The 19,515-nt window shown below is 37.3% G+C and overlaps 1 protein-coding gene across 1 annotated transcript in view; it reads left to right on the top strand.

Annotated features, from left to right (window-relative positions):
• CSMD3 (CUB and Sushi multiple domains 3) overlaps positions 1 to 19,515 on the top strand; it is a gene marked incomplete at its 5' end in the record, with an annotated part of 553,604 nt that overhangs the window by 402,517 nt on the left and 131,572 nt on the right. The window contains one exon of the mRNA XM_081116493.1: positions 3,758 to 3,952. Within this exon, the coding sequence (XP_080972619.1) occupies positions 3,758 to 3,952 (195 nt within the window). The remainder of the gene's footprint in view (positions 1 to 3,757; positions 3,953 to 19,515) is intronic.

The raw sequence follows: 19,515 nt of genomic DNA, 5'->3' as shown, positions 1-19,515 counted from the left end.
TTTTTAGTTTTAAATCTAGATGGATTTCTTTACGATGTTAGTACTGAGTTCATACTCCCCAAATCCAACTTAATTTTCTGTACTGGTCCCCAAAACTCATTCATGGGAAAATAGCATTCCCCACTTCTGGGCCTCTAGGGTCTGTCTTTTCTTATCAGCCTCCACTTCCTGTCCTTATTTCAAAACATTGTTACTTCTTTAATTGACTAATTTCTTAAAGTTAATAAACTGGTCCTTATGTTTCATTCTGGCATAGACAGACAAAGATCACAGGATTTTCAAGATAAGATGTACACCCCCAGAATGAACTGACATAAACATGGAGGCCTTCAATAGTAAAACTGTTTCTGTCGTCATTTGTAATACATGTCACATACCTTGACTTAAGCATGTTCATTTCTGTTAGCTGTGAAAAAGTAAAGCATTCAAGTCCTGACTCACTCCAAATAATGCTGGCAGTGGCCTTTAAGTAGAAAGCTATAGGTCCAGCACCCACCTCTATTATAGCTCAAGCCAGAATCTAATTGCCATTGTTTGTGTTCATGTCTATCTTTCCATTTCCCCTTGAAGGTAGACACTAAATCGTAATTTTGTTTGTGTGCAAATACATAATAGTTGTACAAACGAAGCATTTGAACAATGAATGAGTGCTATATCCACACATCAGAAGAACCCAAGCCTGCTAACTTGGATTCTGGAAGAAATATCACTTTATGTTTACATAAAGCAAATGGTAGAAATGCTCCAGTGGTGTTGACAATCATAAATTGGAGCAGAGAAGTAGAAGTGTGGGGTGAGGGGAAAATGTTTCACAGATTTGAAAGCAATGTCCCCAAAGAGTTTAAATTAGGACGAGTCTCCACTTATTTCCTTGTAATTTCAGTGCAGCACAATATTAAGAAATTTACAGTCGAATAAATATGCAGAGTTTAAACAGTACTTTCATTTGCATTGTTTAAATATTAAGAACATTTAGGTCATAATATTAATTCATGTGTCTTAAAAATTATTATAATATTTATGTGAATGTTACTCATAGTAGTGATACTTGTATTCTTATAACAAAATACATTGACATTGATGAAGGAGGGGGGCTGTACACAGTTTTGTGCTACTTGAAGAAGACCTGCTCGCAGCTAGTTGGTGTTTCAGCTGGCAGGGGATGTCAACTTGTAGGCACCAATATGTACAGTGGTAAACTCATGAATGGTTATTTATATGTGGAGTAAATTAGCGAAGCACCTTAACAATATCATGTTACTTTCTTAATTAACCTATCAGTTAAGATATAGAGTCACTTACTACATTTCACCTTCACTCTGAGATATTCTGGGGTCAATCATTTCATTTCCGTTGCAGCAGTGTTTTCCAAAGTAAAAGAGTACGGCTTGTATTTATTCCCACAAAGCACCCGGGAGATAAGGCCCTATGCGAACCCTGGGTTTTCCAGCAGGGAGGGCCCTGGGGACCGGTTCCGATCAGATGGGGGGACAGCAGCGCCTGTACACCCCCAAGCGAGTGTAGCTCTCGGGGCCTGAACTCATTCCCAGTAGTGTGTAAACGTAACAACGAGATAAATGAATCCGCTCAAAGTGATGCTAGCGATGTAAAACTGCCGCACAGGCCATACTTTTAATTTGTTGACCATATTTTTCGTTCCTCAAAAAGGAGGATGTTCGGATGACAGTTCATTGATATGTCACTGAAACTTTTGGGAAAACTTTGAAGAAGAAAACGCAAGCTTTTCAAAAGATGAATATTAGGCTGTTAGACATGTCAAAGAGATTGATCCTTTAAAAAGTGATTTCAATCCCTCCCTTGCCCTCAAGGGATTTAGCTCAATTTCATGAAGGCCGGCTATAAGTGCTAGGTTGCTGTTCTGCCTAAAAATTATGTTGTGTTTTTCTGCTTGTTTAAGGCAGGGCTCAATGGGAGGTTTTAGACTTCAAAATAAACCAACCAACCCTTCCAACACTCAAGCCCCATTCCTGGTGGCGAAATTTAGTACTCACCCTGCTGGATCTTATCTAAAAACAGTGTTGTGTGGATATCTTATCTGGGAAGATATATAGCTTCTTGGATTGGGAAACAATTTTTACTGTGAAGCCTGAATATATATAGTACATGGGGTACAAATTGCGTGTGTGCACACACTCACTTGGGAGATCAAGTTTTTTAGCTTTGGATTGACACTCAGGAATTGGGTTCACTCCATTTGCACAGCCCAGTACACCTTCTCCCCTCCCGGCCCCCCATTTCTCTCTGACCTGGTCACCTCATTATCTCTTAATGTTCAGTTTGTATGTCAGTTCTTCAGAGAGGTTCCTGAATGCCTCCACTTTTGTATTACTCATCGCAATTACTAGCATTTATTTAATGTATTTCTTAATTGACTGTAAGTGCCGTGAGGGTTAGAATGTTTTCTGATTGTCTTCTGCTATATTTCCAGAGTTGGCTGGGTAGTGGGCTCTTAAGTATTCGTTGGAAAGAAAGAAGGAAGGAAAGAAAGTGGCCTTCTTTATTCTTCTGATGTTCTGTTGAAATCATTTAAGTGTTCGGTTCCACCATGTCCTCTTTAGTTGAATTGGGAGAAATCTTGCATAGTGCTCTTCCTAACATACAAATGTGTCATCATTTCCTGTAAATGCTAAAGTAATTTAAACTCTGCAAACTTGAATGAATGGGGGAAAAATGTTTTTACTGTTGCAATTAATTAGATTTGGATATATTGATATCATTTCTGTAGTAGCCAAACACCAAGATATTGTTGACTTAAATTCTAGTGATGCCATGAGTCATATTCAGAGATACACCCACCTCCTGACTTCCTATTAACATAAGATAAACTCTAATGTAAAAAAAAAAAAAAAAAAAATCATCTTTGTTATCCTGAACTTGTGATCCTTATATTGCACATTTCTATATTATTTCTTAAGTAAATAATATTAGAAGAAGAAAATGGAAATATTAAGGTATTACAGATCTTTTTACAACAAATTGTTCTAGTGCCCATTCTCAAAATGTATTCATTAGTCTGTTTCTCTACGTATTTTCCTCTTTAGTTCACTACCTGGGTGCACAGAAAACAGTCCCTTTGTTGTGAATGGACTTCACATGTACAATTGTCTAACACTGTTAGCTTTGAAAGTGCTTCGCTTTGACATAGACTCTCTGGCCAAAACAATATTGGTTCGGATTTTATAAAGATATTGTTACTATTTTATAATAGACAGACCTCTAATAGAAATGTGGGGATGACTAGAGCAGGTAGGTTAAGAGAAATGTTTTCAAGGCAGAAAAAAAGTGTCTTTTACTTTCCTCTTGGCGAAATGAACTGAGCTCGACATAGGCAATGTATAATGGAATGGGTGCACATTAATAAAGGAATATTAAATAAAGAAAAAGTCCTGCTTATTTTTATAAGAAACTCTAAAACCCTATGTTTGAATATATATATATATATATATATATATATATATATATACACACACACACATATATATGTGTGTGTGTGTATATATATAAGATACTAATTTTAATGAGAAAAACAAGAATTGCATTCTCTTACTAATTATTAAAATGTCAGATATGGTTAAGGACTGCTCTGTACTTTGAGCTCTCAGAGGCTGAAAGGGTGTTACTGAAAGGATGCTTGGTGCTTTCCTTCCCATTTAGTGATAATAATGAAGACATCTTAAAGACTGCATAGAAAACGGTATTTTAAAAGACTTCATTATATATCCACATTGTTTTACAGCAAAACTCCGAGAGTCCTGCTTTGATCCAGGCAATATAATGAACGGCACCAGACTTGGAATGGATTATAAATTAGGGTCCACAGTCACCTATTACTGCGATGCTGGTTACGTTCTTCAAGGTTATTCAACACTCACCTGTATCATGGGAGATGATGGAAGACCTGGATGGAATAGAGCCTTACCAAGCTGTCATGGTAAGAAACAGTCCTTTTCTTGCTGAGATTTTATTATTAGAAAGAATCAATAAATGTTTAAAGTTGTTTCTGTACTTTTTAAAAAATCAACCGTTTAACATACAACCTGAAAATATGGCATAGCAATGCTGAGATTTTATCCAAGGTGTTTAAATTGGATTCAATAACGACATGGCTTGGGAAAGTGTTTCTATTCCCAGGTGTCTCTAACGCAGTGTGCGTGTTGCAGTCGGTGAGGTAACAGAGCAGCAGGAGCATGTGTCCTGGGCATTTGTGTTCAGGTTAGAGGCTTGTCTGAAATCATGAGGTGCTCAGAAAACACTGGCTAAGTGAGGAACAAACACAATGAAACTGCCGTTTCCACAGAAGTAGATAAATGTGATAACTTAAATATTATCAAGAATTGGTGATAAATCTTTATAGAAATGGGGACATAGAAGAATATATATTTTTCTTAGGAATTAGTTTGTCTAAAAGCAACAACCAAATTGGAGCTGCTTAGGCCGCTCCAGTAGCATGAGGAAGACTCAGGGATGCAGAAGGATGGAGAAAGACCTGAAACTAGTTTCTGTGACATAATATCAGATAGGAAAGTTGCCAGATCGGCCGCAGCTCGAGTTAGTGCGAGACCAGGGCGTCAGAATCAGTTTGACAAGGGATCAGCCAGTGATTATGTCTAATACTAGACAGAGACTTAGGATGACACAGTCAAGGGGAGGAGACTTCATGCTTTGGATGTTAGGGTAGTTACTGGTCAGAGAGGCACCTGAAACAGATACTACCTTCGCTTGGGGAGTTGAATTTGCTAAGCAGTTAACTGCATTAAATGAACAGCCCTTTGGGAATGGTTTTGAAGAGACCACCCAGTGGACACAAGGGGGCAAACTGTGAAAGTCCCCAGTAAACAGTGAAGCAGGTTTTGATGACCGTGGTTCAGAATTTTATGAATATATTTCTGGATAAATTCCTAAAGGATTTTCCAAAACAAAGACCAGTTCACCACTTTATGGAACTGGTGACTTATGGCCTTTCCAAAAACCCACATCTTAGTGTTAAACAGAAAGTCAAACACAGAATGTTTTAAAATTTATGAAAAAAGGACATTTTAAAGTGACAGAGGAGAGTCTTTTGCAGACCATGGGAATTTTTATTTCAAGCTAAGCTGTTGGAGATGGACATTATAACTAAATAAAATAACCTTATTAGAAAAAAATAATACTGCATGTCCAAAAATTATATATTTATCTATAACTATATTTATGAGGACAGAGATACAGTGGGGGGAAAAAACAGTCAGTAAGGAGAGAGAAAAAGTGATATCACTATGGAAAGTCACCACAGACTCTCTAGTCAGATAAATGATTCTAATGTGTTGTACAGAATTGACCATGGAGATGATCTCATCTAGGGCAAACTTTCCAAACGGTGGGTCACCACCAGTGAGTCATAAATTCAATTCACTGGGTCATGACTAGCATTTTTATAATTTATATAAAATTTAATAAAATAAAATAAGAGGAAAGAGAAATACTGTAATTTAAATAATACAGTAAGGATAAATATTTGCAGAACTTTTTTTTTGGTTATATACAGAAATAAATAAAATGCAATAAATACACATATACTCGTGTGTGTCTGCATGTAGGTATTTATGTTTGCATTGATATAAAGTGTGTTTCTTCTATGAATTTCAGTGGAAAAATACCCTAACAACACTGATCTGGTGGTTAAAAGTATGGATCCTTTGTGTATAATACACATGGTAATTTTTTCTACTTGTGTAATATATTTATATATTAGAGTTATATGTGTATGATTTCTAACTTAAACACAAGTCATCTAACTTCTAGTATATTGGAAGGGAAAAAAATCCCATGTTTTAGAATTAGATATATTTAACTCTTAAAAAAATGGTTTGCAAACAAGGAAAGAAGCTTGTGTCAAGCATGTAATCTTGTTCAATTTGTTTATTTTGTATATCTAAGCATGAGACAATATTGTGTAATTTGTAAGGCTATTGGGAGGATTATGTTAAATAACTTATTTAAAGCATTTGGTCCTGTGGCTGTTGATGTCACACAGTAAGGAGAAATTAATACAGTTTAGTTTTTTGTTGTTTTTTATCAGGGTAACACATATCTATTTGTTTTCCTTCATAGTGATTGTGTAGAAATCCAAAATACACAGGACTGGCTGACCTTCAGATTTATTAATTTAATACTTTAAAAGTCAAAATTAGTGTGTCAAGCATGTGCATTAGAGCAGGAAGGGTTTGATGTTTATAAGAATATATTATTTTTAATTAAGGTAAATGTATTTTTACTACAGTAAAGTATGCATGCAATACCTAAAATATAATACAGACTAGCTTATCATTTAAAGCAATTTAAAGCAACGGTCATCTTCCCTGGCCCCCTCCATTCTCTTATGCCTCAGATAAGTCTTCTAGTAATTTCTATTTCTAGTTGCTCTAATGGGCCAATCCATGACCCTGCATAACGTGTGAAGCTCTGTTTCTTGATTCACCAACTCTAGACAATATATATTGAATATACAGATTTCCTGATATATGAGATAAAGAGTTATGTCACATCCACAGCCCTGTCTTCAGTGTTCCAGAGATATATTATTTTTGGTCATTCTGGTAATTGCCTTTGTCCTGTGTTAATTTGCTTGTGCTCCTATTTCCAATTTCATCAGTGTTTGAGTGCTCCATGGCTAATCTCTGCTGCTTTTCATGCCAAGTCTTTTGGAAATTTTGACTGATTGGTAGGCTTTGCTTTAGACACAAGTAGGGAGTTGGCTATCGGACTGTGATTACTAAGGGCCAAAATAAGGAAATAAGGTTTTTTATTTTTTTAATGAAAATAAACACGACCGTACTCCACAAACTCTAAATGTAGCCACACATATTTTACTTTTTCATATAATATTGCCTTACTTTTACCTTAGTTTCACAACATAAAGTCATGAAGTCTTGGGATACATATTACCTTTTAGCATGAAACACATTAATTTACACAAGAAGGCTTTAAGTAAATATTTTTTAACCTGAACTGCACCCATAAGAATGTGCAGTTTGTCTATTTTAGAATATAGATTTTTTTATCATTGTTTAGGATTAAGTATAAATTTTACATCTTAAGAAAATGTTTTCAAGAGTTTATGTTGGGCACCGGGAGATTATATTTGTCAGAAGTAGACCCAAAATGATAGCATCCTGTGCTAAGTCCTGCTTAGAGATGAGAAACCCTGCTGATGATCTTATAAGATTGTCACATACATTAAATGATAGGAAAACAGGATATCTGTACCTGCAATTCATTTTGTGATAAAAAAAAATGTTTAGAATTTCTTCTCCTGTTATTTTTCATATTTTGAAAAGTATCTGCTGAAACAAAATTATCTTATATTGTTCTTATCCATAATCTGACTCAACATTAGATAAAGGTAATAAAACACAAATAGTGACTGATTCCACTTTTTCCCCTTGATGTTCTTTATTTGATTTATTTCACCTAATGGCATTGCATTTGCTTATATAAATACATCTCTACCCAGATCTAGGGCCCCAGACATATCTTGCCTCTTATCAGCCCTTCCAGCTAGTTTCTTCCCTTCCCCATTTCTCCAGTCTCTTCTGAACACAGCGAAGTAGTCTTGAAAGCGTATGTCAGATTATATCACATATTTACTCAAAGCCCACCGGCAGTTTCCTAAATCTGAATAAATGCCAAAGATCTTATCATGTTCTGCATAATCTGCCTTTTTGCACCCTACGTCCCTACTGTTCTTGCTCTCAGGCCACACTCGTCTTATAATAATAAGACCCTGAGGTCAGATGCATCTGCCTCCATGCTGTGTGCCTCCTTCGTGTTCCTTCAAGGCACCGCTCACAGTTCTGCATCAGGGCTTTTGCACTTGCTGTCCTTTCCGCCTGAATGCTGTTTCCCCAGCTCTCTGGGTGGCTAGCTCTCTGACTTCCTTCAGCCAGGTGACCGCTTTTCTTCTTAGTACAAAAACCACCCCTATTTATTTTGCCTCTGCTCCCTGACGCTCCAAGAGCAGGTTCATATGTATATATCTAAAATGGAAACGATTTTACCCTGGGTAAAGACATCTCTGATGTGTGCAAAAGTCCTAGTTATTTTAGGGCCTTAGAACTTGAAAGGTGAAAATCATTAACCTTGAGAGTACTGGCCACAATGCTAATCAATATATTTTTTAATTGAGCTTGAATTGACGTATAACATCGTATTAGTTTCTTCAGGTGCACAGAATAATGACTTGACGTTTGTATATATTGAGAAATGATTACCACATATGTCTGGCTAACATCCATCACCACACATAGTTACAAAAAAATGTTTTACTTGTGCTGAGGACTTTTAAGATTGACTCCCTACCAGCTTTCAACTATGAATACAGTATTATTAACTATAGTCGCCATGCTCTACATTACAGCCCTGTGACTTATTTATTTTATAACTGAACCAATGCAATATACTTGATTTTTTTTCAGTGCCATAGTATCCAGTGAGCATCCAGTTGATAATTATAATAATAAGACCCTAAGAATAAGTGTATTGGGACTGTTAAATAATTACTAGCTTGCCAATTATTCTAAAGAAGAAATAGTGTCATTCATTCTTTTTTATAGGCATTCAGAAGTACCAATTATCAGCCTGGTCCTGCACTTACTATTAGGGATAAAAACATGAATTCAATATGGTCCTTTCCTGCAGAGAGTTACAATCTGATGAGATGCAGACAGATAAGGTCCATTTCTAGAATAAAAACAAAGTCCTGTGAGCACAGCATGGAGGTGCACCTGACCTAGTTACAAAGAGAGATCAGGGGAGTCTTCTTTATAAAAGTGATACATGAAATGAATCTTAAAATTATAAGTAAGAAGGAACCAGGTGAGTTACAAGACCGGAGGGGGTGCTGTGTTTCACCCATAGGGCTCAGCATATGTGAACACGTGGGAACCCGAGTAAACAGGGAATTTTGTATGGAAATTAATGCAGCTCAGTAGGGCAACCACATAGAGAGATTTCAGTCACTTGTTCAAAGTCACACTTGCCTAACAGTCTTGCTTTGGACTCCATGCTTTTAATCACTGTCCTATAGGTGGGTTGGTTAACTCTTCAAATGACCTTGTATTGAATTTTTTATATCTCTAGAGCCTAAGAGTACCCAGCATATTTTAGTTGACTAGATGTTTCATGAATGGATACATGACTCCAAGAATAAGTAGTGAGATTTAGCCTAAAATCTTCCTCCAGGCTTAGTGTGAGAATTTTTTAAAATGTAAATTCCTACCAATAACTGATAAAGGTATTTATCTGAAGTGCATTTTTTTATTTCATTTAAAATCAACTTGACACAGACTACAAATGCCTTAACAGATATAGTCAGTGTTAACGCAGTTCTTTTGAAAATCTGCAACTTATTTTTAATACCTTTGTCTCACTCATGCTACTGTAAGTCCTGGATTCTTGGGGGAAAAAGAAAAAAATTAAGAAACTCAATCACTGGTGACCCATGAGTCTATCCAAAGTGCATAACCATGAAGATATTACTATTAGATACCCATCATTCTTCATTCAGCTGCCAGTCAGTGACAAATGGAATGATAAAAGCTTAAAAGAAGAGCCCCCTTGCCCTAGCAAATGAAGAGAAAACTTCGAAACAAAAAACTGAAACGTTCATTTTGTATTATAGCTTTACAACTAGTGAGAGTTATTTTCACTAGTGACCTCCTGTGGCCTACCTTTAATTAAATATATCATTAGACTGTACAAAGAAATAAATAACTGAACTTTTATTCCAGATCTTCTGCTTAAGTGGGATAACCTGTCTTGGATTAATTCCTTATTTCAAGTGTCCTTGAAGCATATACATTTTTGAGGTGTGAAACAAATCCAGAGTCCTATTCATTGTAAATGTATATAGAGATAATCTAGTCTAATATACTGAACCCTTAAAATTTTATCTCATTTAAATACATGATATAATTAAACCATGGAGATGAAAAATTCATAAAATAAAGACTTAGTGGTAAATTATTTCTGAGTATCATCAAATATCTGCCTTTCATCAGATACACATAAGAATGTTGTTCATAGACATAATGTACTGATTATGCATCAGAGCCGCGTTCTACGAAGAAGTGTCACATATTTGTACTGAAACAAGTTAAGGTAGTACTGGGATAAGACCACAGCATATTTCGTTTCCATATGATGGGAGAAAAGTATTATTTAAAAGGAAATGGGGAGAGAAGCAGACATTATTGAGTACCTGCTATTCTCCAGGCTCTCTTACTTACATTAACACTCCTGTTGGCCTCCTGTGCTAGTCTAGAGAATCATTAATATTGTTATAAATGAATCCCTGCTGCTGTGGATTCTGGAGCATACTATGTAGAATTGCCCATGTAAAAAGCAACTTGATTGCAAATCAATGGCTATAATTCACAGCGTATTTTCTTGTGACCACTGACTTGGAGCTCATATTTAAACCATTTTTATTTCCCCTGCCTTTGGCATCTGTCATTACTCCATATCTCCACATGGGTAGTCTCATGGCCTCTCATTGTACTAAGATGTTCCCATTCTCTGCGACCATGTAGTCTATTTTTTAGTCAGACTTCAAACATACCTTCCTAATGTGTTGCCAGGTTTTGCAGAAAAACAGAAAATAATTTATACAGAAAGTTGAATTAATGCCCAGGCCAGGTGGCTCAGTTGGTCGGAGCATCGTCTTGTGCACCAAAAGGTTGCTGGTTGATTCCTGGTCAGGGCACATACCTACGTTGTGGGTTTGGTCCTAGTAGGGGCGAGTGTGGGGGGCAACCGATTGATGTTTTTCTCTCACATAAATGTTTCTCTTCCTCTCTCCCCACCCCCCCCCTCTCTTTCTCTCTCTCAAATCAGTTTTTTAAAAAGCATGTCCTCAGGTGAGGATTGAAGAAGAAAAAAAGTAAAAAAAAAAACAAAAAAACAGAAAGTTGAATCAGCCCAGTGATTCTTTCTTCATAGATAAAGAAAATAATGTATATAACAATAACTGTTAGAAGTCATAGTGTGATTCAAATTGTATTATGGAATGGTATTAAGGTAATAAGACAAGAAATCTATGGATAGCCAAGTCTTTACTTTCATTAGGGAAACAAAAACCCTACTAACAAAGATCATTCCACAAAACCTTGAAGAGAAAGAAAGCAGTTTTTTTATTGAATAAGCACATCTGGAATACAATGCACATAGTAGGCAGTTTGTAAAACACACTACAAAGACCAGACAGAGTCTCACGCAAATTTATACAGTAAAAAAAGAACAAATAACACTATCTCCCTGAAAGACCATTTGATGTGCCTTGTTTCTTGTATACCTTGTTAAGAACCCTGAGTTTATTTTAGGATTATATGCTCATATTTCCAAGGTCAGAAGGCCAGCAACCTTGTGCTGTAAAGTGAAAAGGTTGGTCCATCATGTTTTTGAGGAGACACCCTAAAGGAGGAGAGAGGGAAGTTGCTGCTTTCCTCCCCTTTATTAAATACAGAAAAAAAATCCTTTTACACTTACATACATTTCAACCAGTGAGCCATTACTCCAAGGTTCCAACGAATATATATATATATATATATATATATATATATATATATATATATGCCTAAAAGAAGACAGTATAGAACTGTCCAAGTGCAACCTGGAATTTGGTTCCAAGTCCCAAAACGGAAATCTAGTTAGTTATATTGAAACACAATGAGAGTTAGGGAGTAAATATGAACCATATTTAGGCTATGGTTCTAAATAGCCTTAAGCTTTAGCCAATCCTATCACTGGGTATTTCTCCCCAAGTTCCAAATATGAGGTTTAGAAAGTCAGGGGAGAACTGATCTGTCCTGTTAAGAAAAGAGACAAAAGGGCAGGGGGGAAAAATCCTCCAATAAAACTAATATTTTTCAGATCTCCTTAGGCCAAAGCAACAAACTCTGAGGTAAACTCCCATAAGGAAAAGAATAGATGAATCTAGTTAGCACATGGTTTCCTTTTGTGTGTAGGAGGGAAGTCTCATGAACCCAGTGGACCTTAGAACCATTTTTTAAGTGTATAAAATAAAATAAAGCACATAAGCTTGAAAGATAAACTAATTACCAAGTACTTAAAATCTATAATAAAAACACACCACATTTGGTGTAATAATGTGTTGCTTCTTAATTAATGCCTTAATTAAAAGTTATAGCAGCAGGTCTAATAACTACTGCAAATTTTAGTGGTGATGAGCATAAATATTTTGAGGTATCTGCGTCAATTATAATATAATAGAAAAATATATGTGATTTCTCTTGGCGACAAAGTCCCAGTTACTTTTAATGCTACTATGTTGCCTACATTTCAAATGAAAGGAAATGCTAAAATCCAGTTAGAAAAATTCAGTTAGGGTCTAGTATAAATAGAGACATTCCCCCCGGCCCATCTAAAATTCATGGACCGTGACACGCAGCCCTGAAGCAGACGGACAAGAAGCAGATGGGCCAGGTCCTCCTTTTCACTGCTTCCGTTGCTCTGATTTCCCCGGATTGTAAAGAACAGAGGCCACAAGGGTAGAGGGCTGGCCGCTGACACTGGGCACAGGGAAATAGCTGGACTGAAGCTTTGGCTCCTCCAGCTTTGGGGGGAATGCTCAGCTCTTCATCTTCAGGAAAAATCAGAGGAAAGGAAAGGAGGAGCCACGAGCTCCTGCTCGGGGACAGTGTCCTGGGCAGGGGCCTGAGAGGCGCCTCTAGCTCACCCAAGAGAGGGATTTGGCAGAAACACGGGGGAAGGTCCTCCTGCCCCTTCGCTGCCCTGTGAGCGCCTTCTGGATTCGTAAGAGGTTAGTGCACCCTCCTAAGACACTTGTGAAAGCCTCGTTATCTCGCCTCCAAACGATTCGGGGAGGTCAGGAGAGTTTCTGGGTTCATTTGACTTAAGCCCACCTCGTACATCAGACCGAGCAGACACCTCCTGCGCCAGATTTTCCTCTCTTCCCAGGCCACTCGGCCCATAGAGAGTGAAGCTGTCTCCAAATCTCTGGGTTTTATGTGGCATTCTGCTGTTACCCTGAACAAAGAGTTTGGGAGATCCATGAGTTTTACATTCTGTGCATTTAGTCAAAGGCAAGATATCAATATAATTTGTATTTCATTTTTTCTTATATTCATTATTACATTCTTATTAGAAGCTTCTTGCATAAACAGACATTATACTAGGCTCCAGAGCTATAAATTGTATGGGGAGGAAAAAAAGACATGGAAACTTTAATTTAGTAGATCTTGGAATCTAGAGATAGAGACAGGCGTTAATCAGAGAGCCATACAAATAAATATATAATTACAAGTTGTAATCAGTGTCCTAAAATAATGGCTGAAGTGTTGTATTCTGAGGGCTTCTGAAGCAGTCTGGAAGGCAGGAAGCCTTTCCTGAGAAATCGACATTTGTAGGGAGATTAAGTAGGAGGAGCAGTTAATAAATTGTTACAGCAGGCTTTTCCCCTCTGAACTTATTTTCTAATATAGCAACTGTTTTAAGTATTTTTTCAATAATAAAATATTTCAAAACTAAAAATCTATGACTTAGAGAAAACGAAGAATAAACTGATGAAAAAGGATTTGAGTTTTTACAATAATTCAATCAAAATCATTTTAAAAATGTGTCTTCACATACACGGTTTCCATAAAATCATAGACTAGAGATCGCTAGGGACTTGGGAGTGAAGTGAATGAGGTGTGATTGCTAATGAGTACAGGAATTCTTTTTTGGGTGACAAATTCTTAGATGGGTAGTGGGGTTGGTTACACAACCTTGTGAATCTGCTTTTTAAAAAACATTCACTTGTATACTTCAAAAGGGTGAATTTTATGATATATGAATTATATCCTAATCTTGAAAATGATGTAAAAAATGAATGATATACATAATAGACGTGCTCACTACTGCTAGTAGAATTTGTTTATGGTAACATGGAAGACCTATTCAAGGAATACAGCTATTCCTAAGGCTTTGTCATAGAATGACTTTTTTCCTAAGAACATGCCTCTGGTGGAGCACACAGCTCATGGACAGCAAAATCAAATGAATGCATCCAGGCAATCAGTGAGGTGACAGATGTAGAAGCTCATATCCTACTAAGTTGACTTAGTGGGTCATTAAAATGGTTTACAAGCCACTGATTACAACATTGAGATGGATTTTTTTTTTCCAGTGTGAAACAAGAGTGTGGAATTATAACACAAAATTAATTCACAAGTAATAAAGACTGATTTTTGCTATTTTTATTTAGGTGAACGAACAGATGAAGTAATAGAAAACTCATAGCACATAAATGTACATGTATCAAAATAATACAGAGGAAAATGAAGAGAAAAATAAGTTACTTAGAGGAATGGCTTAGAATTAAACTAGTATTTATCCTTATGATAATATGGAGGCTTCTGTTTGAAGGCAGATAAATAAAATGAAGTACAATATGCTTACATGGGAGACGTGAAGAAGAGAATGAAATGAATAGATGAATAATTAGGTATTTTTACTAAGATCAAGGTTTTGAACAAAGGGGGAAAAAGAAGCAATAATAATTTTAATCTCAAAGTCGATGCCGGGAGTAATGGCTGTCTAGCTGTCTGCATTACAAATTCACATCACAGAGTTTAAGGTTATGAAAGTCCTGCTTTAGAAAAAAAGGAAGGACCCCAGGGGAGATCTAGCTTTCAGACACATTCTATACCAGGATTTATGATTTGTGACGTTCCACCAGGCCGTGTCCGGGCATAAGCATTGTGCTAGACCTGCACCGGCGCTTTTGTAAGGTACAGCAGTTCTTTCAAGCTGCAGGAGTCACAGGCCACATCTGGTAAATTATTGATTTAATATATCATATTGCTCTTTTGTGACCTGTAAGAATTCATCACTTTTAAAAGTACTGAACTTGCTTTCTGAGAAAAAACAGATTTATACATTATAGAATAATTTTTATTATACAGCATGCTCAGTAATAAATTATCCATTACACAAGTGAGAAGACAGATCTGAACCTGCAAGTAGCTTAAGGCTCTGTTGCACGTATTATGGCATCTCTGAGATCCGCGGGCATTCAAATAGCATCTCTTTCCTGTAGATGGTTTGGGATTCTTCTGTGTCACTCAGAGGGAAGGCTCCTCCCCTCCCCCTCCAGCCTCTCCTCTCCCCCCCCCCCCCCCAGGACCAGCCACAGGCCGAGTCTTTTCATTGGATGACTAGATGCCTAAAAGCCCGGTGCAGTCCCATCCTCGATTGCTCTGGAAACGCCACACCTGTCTATTCCCTCGCGGCCTCACGGTGCAGCAGGGGAACCAGCATGTAGACTACAGTTAGAGCATGGGCACATTTTACTAATGCAATCGAACCATGCATTTCAGCCAAAAGACTTAAAAAAGCAAACAGAAAAAAGGAGAAGGGAAAGAACGACACATGGTTAAACTGCATGGTTGGTTTCTCTTAGTCCATGAGGGACTACCCCGGAGTGAATAAATGTTGGCCTGGATTTGCTGCTGTGAAGTGGTAGACATGAGTTTGCAGTTTCCTAGTGGAACTCAGCATCCATGTGGCTCTCATATTGTAAAAACCTTACCTTTGGATATATTTGGCATCTTTAAAGGTGCATCATCTTTCACATAATATTGCCTCTACATATAAAGCAGCAATGCTTCCTGGTGATTAAAGAAATAGTGGTGCGCGGCCGGGCGTGGCTCAGCGGTTGAGCGTAGGCCTCGGGTCCTGGAGATCGCGGTTTGATTCCCGGTCAGGGCACAGGCCCGGGTTGCGGGCTCGATCCCCAGTCAGGGATGTACAGGAGGCAGCTGATCAGTGACTACTCTCATAACAGGCTCATTTTGGCGTTTTAAATCTTTAAAATACTTTGGCTCTAAAAAAATTACTTTGGCTCTGTATGTATACATGACACACAGTTCTATAGTGCTGCAAAATCATAATTAATTACAGTCAATAATATAAACGTTAGAATTATTGCCAAAGTGATAGCACATTTTAGAATCATCAATCTGGCATTTTGCAAAGTGTGCCCTGGAGAACATTGGTCCTGGGAGATGTTATACTGGAACAGTCTCCATGATCAAATAATTTGTAAGGAAAAGCATGATATTCCCCAAACTTTACTAAAGTCTCAGTGCAGTCCTATAGTAAAGAACCGTATTTCTTTTATCCATGTATTTACCAAACTTAGTTAACCATAGAACTATTTCTTCCCATAATTCATGTATTCTACAAATATGCTATTAAAATGCAGATTTAAGGTAGTCATAACACCGCAGATGAGTTCTTACATTTAATGCATTCCAATAATAAAGGCTGTTCAGAGAAACAAAAGGCCCACATGTGTAATAAGTCAGATTGCAAAAATAAGCATAGAATTAAAAGCCCTGGCTTCCTTTTATCTTCTACTGATTGTTAACAGAGCCAGAAAGATACAGGCTGCCCTTTTTTCTACTAGCAAATAACATGAAATTAAAACAGGGAGAGAGAATATGAGAAGCTTTTAGAAACCAATATTAGAAGAATTAGTAAAGTTAGCTTGGCTTAGTCATTATTTCATTTAGATTTTAATAAATATAAAACAGATTACAATAAAACTGCATCTCTCAGCTTCGTTAATTTTCCCTTTTTTATGATATTTACATAGTGCATAAAATGTTTTCAGTCACTACAGTATACAACATAATTGAATATAAATTAGGCTATGCTGTAATCATTGACCAGATGAAACATAAAGTTATTGCTACTAGCACAAATAACAGAATCTAACATAATAGTAGTCACCATAAGGACAAGTGACTATATGCAGCCTCATATATATCCATCAGTGGTTTAAAATGAAAGCCTTTATTTTTTATATTTATAAATTACATTTTCAACAAAAGCTAAATGTCCCAATTATGCAAAATAAAATATACAAAACAAATTGAGCCATCAGCTGCACATTAACGTGGAATGGCAGAATATTCATGATTAACTCACAAAGCTAAACTTCAGGTAGGAGCTCTTCTTGCTAGTCATACTTTCAAACTTTAAAAATAAGAGTTTTGTCACATACATTCAAAGTATTGTAATTTTGGAGCACCTTAAAATCAGAAAGGAAGTTACCATGAAGCATGCTACTTACCCTTGAATGGTGCTCCCATGAATAATATTACCCACTGAATAAAGTTATCTGTGCTGAAATAAGAAGACACCTGACTAATTTCAAACAATAATGAGTGATGAGAGCGCTGCGTCTTTGCTTATTAGCATCACTGTCAATTTGCTGTTATTCTGGGGAGTTCTAATTTTGGTATCTTTAAGTCTAACTACTTTTACTTAACAGTAAAAGAAAAAAGGCAGAGCATGTATTAACCACCCATCTCAATACAACATGCTGTTTATGTTTTATGTTGTGTGTGTGTTTAAATATCTTGCTTTCTTTTAAACTCTGGTCAGGAATCGATCATAAGTTTTCGCTATTTCAAACATTCACGACTCTTCTCAAGTCACAGAGTGCACCCCATCCAGTTCTCCTTAAAAGGAAAACCAGGCACTAACTCCAATAAATTGCCAACATAAACCCAAACCTATCTCTCCTTTAGTCCTTTTCTCAGGGACAGAGGAATGTCACTAATGCTTCCTTAACTAGTCACTCCACTTGTGTTAATCTCATCTTTTCCAAGCCTCCAGGTCAGTGCTCCTGATTTTCCCCTTGTAAAGACTCCTTCCTCACAACTAAACAAAACAGCAAAACAAAAACTCATTGAGCTTTGCATTTCCCCCCAACATTCTCCTTCTGTTCATGGTTAAGATTCTGATGACTTTTCAATTTCTTTATACACTACTCACTCACCATCCAAGTACAGTCCAGCTCTCACCTCTCTACTCTATTCAAGGGTTAGCTAACTTTTTCTGTAAAGGGCCAAATGGCATTTGGGGCTTTGCTGGCCATATGTCTGTCACACAGTCTTAGTTTCTGTTTTGGTTATAACTCTTTAAAAATGTAAAAACTTCTCTTGGCTTGGGTTGGATTTGGCTTGCTGGCTATAATTGATAGAAAGCTGCTCTGGTTGAAACTACTGTATTAATAATACAAAAAAGTTCCTATGTGGTGTTTGAGAAGAATCCTGCACAAGTTCAAAGCCAATTAAGAGATGGGCTAAAAGAAATCAAACCATCAGTTTGAATATTGATAAAAGCTGAGGAGCAGTAACATTGGGCTTCCTATGCACTTACAGGTGCCACAACCGTGGCCACCCCCTTACTTACACTGTAGAGACCCCCTTAGCTACCCTAGAGGAGGAATCCAGCCACTGTGCCCTGCAGGCAGGTGGCTCCCAGCTGGCAGTACCCGTCCTGTGCTGAGCTCACCCATCAGGAAGCTCGTCCCACCTCCACAGGGTGCGGGGCAGGCCCAGCGGGCAGCAAAGCCTGCAGGCAAAGCCCCTCAGGGAAACCGTGGGCATAAAGAAGCTCCTTGCTCCTTGATAGTCCAGCTGGACAAATCCACACAGACTCCTTTTTCATTTATTACCATTCTGCAAATCTTAACCTTTTTGAATACTTTCTTTTAATTGAAACTCTCTTTGCCCTTGGCTCCCAAGAACTAATTTCTCTGTAGTACCTCCTATCTGATCCTACCTGGGCATCCCCAGACCTCCTCTTTGGCCATCTTTTCTCATTCTACAGACTTTCTGGGTGATGTCACTTAAAGAATACCAACTGTCTTCTTTATGCTTTGGATTCCTAAATCTCTACTAGTAGCTCAAGTCTCTCTCTGAGTTCCGAAATTACAAATCCTAATGCATTCACATTTCTTGTAAACAACAAAACCATCTTCTACAAATTTGCCAGCAACATTGGCTTCATCCTCAACTTTTTCAGGAACATAGTACACTGGGGGCTGAGGTAGCAAAAAGTCTGCCTCTCTCACCATCAGCACCTCCTCTGATTTAAATGTAAGTTATATAAACAGGTAACGGTTGGTGAGAGAATATTTTATTTAGATGTGTGAATGAATGTATTTGTACAGCCATCCTTGTACCATGTATAGAAATACTTAATTTGGTGACAGCATAATCAGGGTTGATTTTCAGTAGATTGTCAAAGCCTGGCAGGGAAACAATTTCTCACTTGCATATGTAAGTTCTCATCATTAGAAAAGACATGATTATCATTACACTTATCGTAAATGAAAGCAGGCCCACTGTTTCTACCTCTAGAGATAGCACCATTACAACTTGATTATATTACTTTATTTCTGAAAAAAGTAAACCTTGATGTTTAAAATCTTGTTTGTGCACAATTTTTTATTTTTAAAATACTTGACAGTGGGGGGAACTTGTTAAAATATGGAGATACATGATACACCTTAAAATCAACGAGCCATATTTTTATGTTAGTCAAGTACTCATAATATTGTTCCCGGACAGGGGACCTGGCCCTAAGCAGGTGTGCGCAGGGCCTGGGTAGTGTGGGTCCTTGGCTTTGTGCAGGAAA

The sequence above is a fragment of the Miniopterus schreibersii genome (assembly GCF_964146895.1).
Source record: "Miniopterus schreibersii genome assembly, chromosome: 17".
NCBI classification, from domain to species: domain Eukaryota; kingdom Metazoa; phylum Chordata; class Mammalia; order Chiroptera; family Miniopteridae; genus Miniopterus; species Miniopterus schreibersii.
The sequence above is the reverse complement of the archived record's forward strand: the minus strand, read 5'-3'. Positions and strand labels throughout refer to the sequence as shown.